We start from the raw sequence: 3,689 nt of genomic DNA, 5'->3' as shown, positions 1-3,689 counted from the left end.
TTGTAGGCTTTAAAGTAAGTTTTTATAACTTTACTAGCCATGTGTTGCTTTATTCTAGTTTCAAGAATACCCATTATATGCAACTGCTGAGTGTAAAAGAACTCTTTAACTTCCTGTAACTTGAGAGGATCATTGCCCCCTTTAATGTTCCACGAGGCAATCTTCATTTACCTTTATCAGGTGGATTACCATCCCCTACAATAGTCACTGGTTTCTCCCTGACCTCAAGAGTTCCAGACATTTCCTGAGATTCTGGGAGTAGACCAATATGCACCTGGGTATCCAATAATTGGGAGGCAACAAGTTCTCCTTCCTTCTGAGAGGCCAAAGAATTTGGGCCAGACCCAGAAACAATCATGGGAACAAATACTAGCTCAGTTGTGGCACCTCTCTTCAAGGCTATTCGAGGTGAGCACAACTGGCCCTTCTCGCTGCATCTTGGGTGCATTCCAGCAGGATCTGAAAGTGAAATAGACTCAGGTGCCCTTTCTGAATTCCCAGCAGGCACTACTGAATCAGAAAACACTTCAGAAGAAGCTGGGGTATCACCTAGCATATAAGGAGAGACATGCTGCTGTTTAGGAGCAGACAGAACAGATTTGGAACCAGAGTTAGCCAAAGTGTGCAGTGTATGAGAGGCATCAAGTTCTCCTTCCTCAAGGGTAGCCAGAGATGCAAACGCATTCTCAGAGATAAGCTGTGGATCAGGGTTTGGCATAATTGTGGCACCTCTCTTCAAGGCTATTTGAGGTGACCCCAATTTGCCCTTCTTGCTGCATTCTGAGTGCATTCCAGCATGTTATGACAGTCAAACAGACTCTGATGTCTCTTGTGGGATAGGTTCAGACCCATCAGAACTCACATTAGTCACCACTGAGTCAGAAATCACTGCAGAAGAAGCTGGGGTACCACCTAGCATGCAAGAGGAGTTCTGTTGCTGCCCAGAATTTGACAGTAAGGTCTTTTGCAACTCCATTTCCTTTGGCTTTTTTTTTTCTTACAGGTTTTGAGCAAATGACCCATCTTGCCACATCCTGAGCAATAATGGGGGATCCACTCATACTCCACCCTTTGAGTAGAAGGACCAAAGGGGGTATTCAAACTGATTTCAAGAGGAAGGTGCCCTGCAATATCCACCTCTATCATGACTCTAGCAAAGGATAGTTTTTCCTTATTAGTGGTAGGTATGTCTGCAAACATTGGCCTTCCTATTTTGCTAGACATCTTGCTAAGCACAGCACTAGACCAAAAGTATGGGTCAAGATCAGGGAAGAGAATCCAAATAGGCATAACAGAAACCTTCTCCATTTCAAAGGAGAAAGAGGGGTGCCATTGTTTAAGGATCAAAGAGTATGACCCTATTTTCCAAGGACCCTCCCTAAGCACAGAGTTCATTTCAGCTTCAGTAGAGAATCTAAAGCTAAACCAACCCTTTTTGTAGTATTGCACCACAGGAGAAGCTATGTGATGCCAGTTCTTTGTAACAAACTCAGAAACCTGCTTCAGAGAAGGTTTTGACCCCAACAAATGACCCATGAGAGTGTATTTCCAGAGCTCTAACTCTCCAGCAATGTCTTTCAAAACAACATCGATTTCCTCAGCATTTTTACAGTTCTCATGAAATGAGAGGCTCATACCTAATTGGGATTTAGGTTTAGCAATTTCAGACCATTTCTTTGTTGTTTCAGCACCATTAATGGCGGATTTAGCAGGAACAATAGGAACATCAGCCATGGGGACGATAACAGGTATAACAATATCCACTAAGGGAGTTTCAGTCACTACACTAATAACTTCCACAGACTGAGGGCTCTGAGTTACAGAAACAGAGTCCACCATGTCCGAAGAAGGTAAAATTGGCGTAGGAGTAACAATTTCCACAGAATTATTCACAAGATTCACAGTATTAGGTACAAGAATTGCAGAATTTCTAGGTTTTGAAACGGTAGATTGAATCGCATTAACAAGTAGATCATTCAAGAGAACAGGTTGACAATTGGGGGACGTCTGGGTTTCAGTTAATTGTTCATGAGTTGCAGAATTATGAGCAAGAATAGTACCAGGAGATGCGGAAAGAGACGAGGAATCCATTGATGATCTTCCTTTTGGAGGACGACCTCTACCCCGCGCCATGAGAGCTAGAATAATGTACGCGACAATGGAGTTTCAGAGCAAAATTCTAGAGAGAGAAAGCGTCCCTCAAAAACATGGCATTTTATTATTATTATTATTATTTTTTTTTTGCAGAAAGCTTAGGATCATATATATTAGATAAAAAGAGGTAGAGTACAGATCCTATACATTCCTACAAGGAGACCAGTGTGGCCACCTGAAAAAGAAAGAAAACCAAAGCAAGCCCTAACATAAGAGCAAGCTGCTTACATAGCCAATTGTTTAAAGACAACCTCATTACTACGAAACCTCAACAACACCAAATATTTGATTCTTCTGATCAGGGAAGACGAAGGAGTAGCATCATTCAGAAAGATACGTTTGTTCCTCTCTGCCCACAACAAGTAAAGGGTACAGAGAAGAGCACAGCGTCTGAGTTTCTTCAGCCAACTAACCCCCCTATTATGTCTTCTTAACCACAAAAGGATAGTGCCCAGTTTGGGGCAACTAGTACACTTAATCCAAGCAGAAACTTCCTTCCAGACCTCCTGAGAAAACTGACAGTCAAAGAATAGATGTGAACCACTTTCAGCCTGCCTCTCACACAGGGAGCATCTATTCACCAAGACCAAACCCCGGGTACACAAGTTATCTATAGTAGGGAGCTTGTTCTGAGATGCAAGAAGTCCAATAATGGCATGCTTGGGGTAGACTACAGAATCCCAGATAGTCTTGTGGTAGCTGAAGGGAGTACCTTTACTTCTAAGCAATTCATAAATCTTCTGCTTGTACCCATCCTCCAACAGTAGGGCTTCAGCCTGAACCCTACCCCCTGCGAGCTGCAACAAACTGTCTCTGGAAGAGATAACATTCCCCCAGAACCATGAATAAGCAGCTGCCATTTTAAAGTCCCAAATACTAGTCCCTTTGAGTACATAAGCTTGAACCCATTGCACCCAGATATTAGGAGCAGCAAAGATCAGTTGTGAAGCCACATCATTAGTTGCGTTTTATTCCAGCTAAGGATTTCCTTGATGTCCACCCCTCCCTCAGTACGAGGAAGGCAAAAGCTGTTCCAACTCTTGAAAACAAGCCTGTGAGCCCCATCCTTAATGCCCCACAGAAAGTCCTTACACATCTTGTGGATTTTTTTCACAATACCTTTGGGTAACAATACACTCGAGCCCCAAAAATTCTGAAGCCCAAAAATGACAGACTTAATAAGAGCAATTTTCCCAGCATAACTCAACAAGTGATTTGCCCAGTGGCCTAGATTCCCCTTGATCTTATCCAAAAGAGGACTAAACATCCTTTGAGTGAGCCTAGAACAAAACAAGGGAATCCCCAAATATCGAACAGGGAGCTCACCCTCAGTATACCCAGTAGAGTTCAAAATGAGTTGTTTAATGGAAGGAGCAGCACCTCCAAAATACATATTAGACTTCATGGGATTAACTTGCAGTCCAGAAATAGCAGCAAAGGAATTGAGACATTGAGCAACAGCCATAACTGAGGGGAGATCAGCTCCGGTAAAAACCAACAGGTCGTCAGCAAATACTAAATGTGTTAGTTTCACC

The 3,689-nt window shown here is 42.8% G+C and overlaps 1 protein-coding gene across 1 annotated transcript; it reads right to left on the bottom strand.

Annotated features, from left to right (window-relative positions):
- Positions 1–2,378: 2,378 nt before the first annotated feature.
- LOC141641183 (uncharacterized) lies at positions 2,379–3,014 on the bottom strand. Its single transcript, XM_074449853.1, has one exon. It carries the CDS (start codon positions 3,012–3,014, stop codon positions 2,379–2,381), a length of 636 nt encoding a protein of 211 aa, XP_074305954.1.
- Positions 3,015–3,689: the final 675 nt, after the last annotated feature.

The sequence above is a fragment of the Silene latifolia genome, chromosome 2 (genome assembly GCF_048544455.1).
Source record: "Silene latifolia isolate original U9 population chromosome 2, ASM4854445v1, whole genome shotgun sequence".
NCBI lineage: Eukaryota > Viridiplantae > Streptophyta > Magnoliopsida > Caryophyllales > Caryophyllaceae > Silene > Silene latifolia.
The sequence above is the reverse complement of the archived record's forward strand: the minus strand, read 5'-3'. Positions and strand labels throughout refer to the sequence as shown.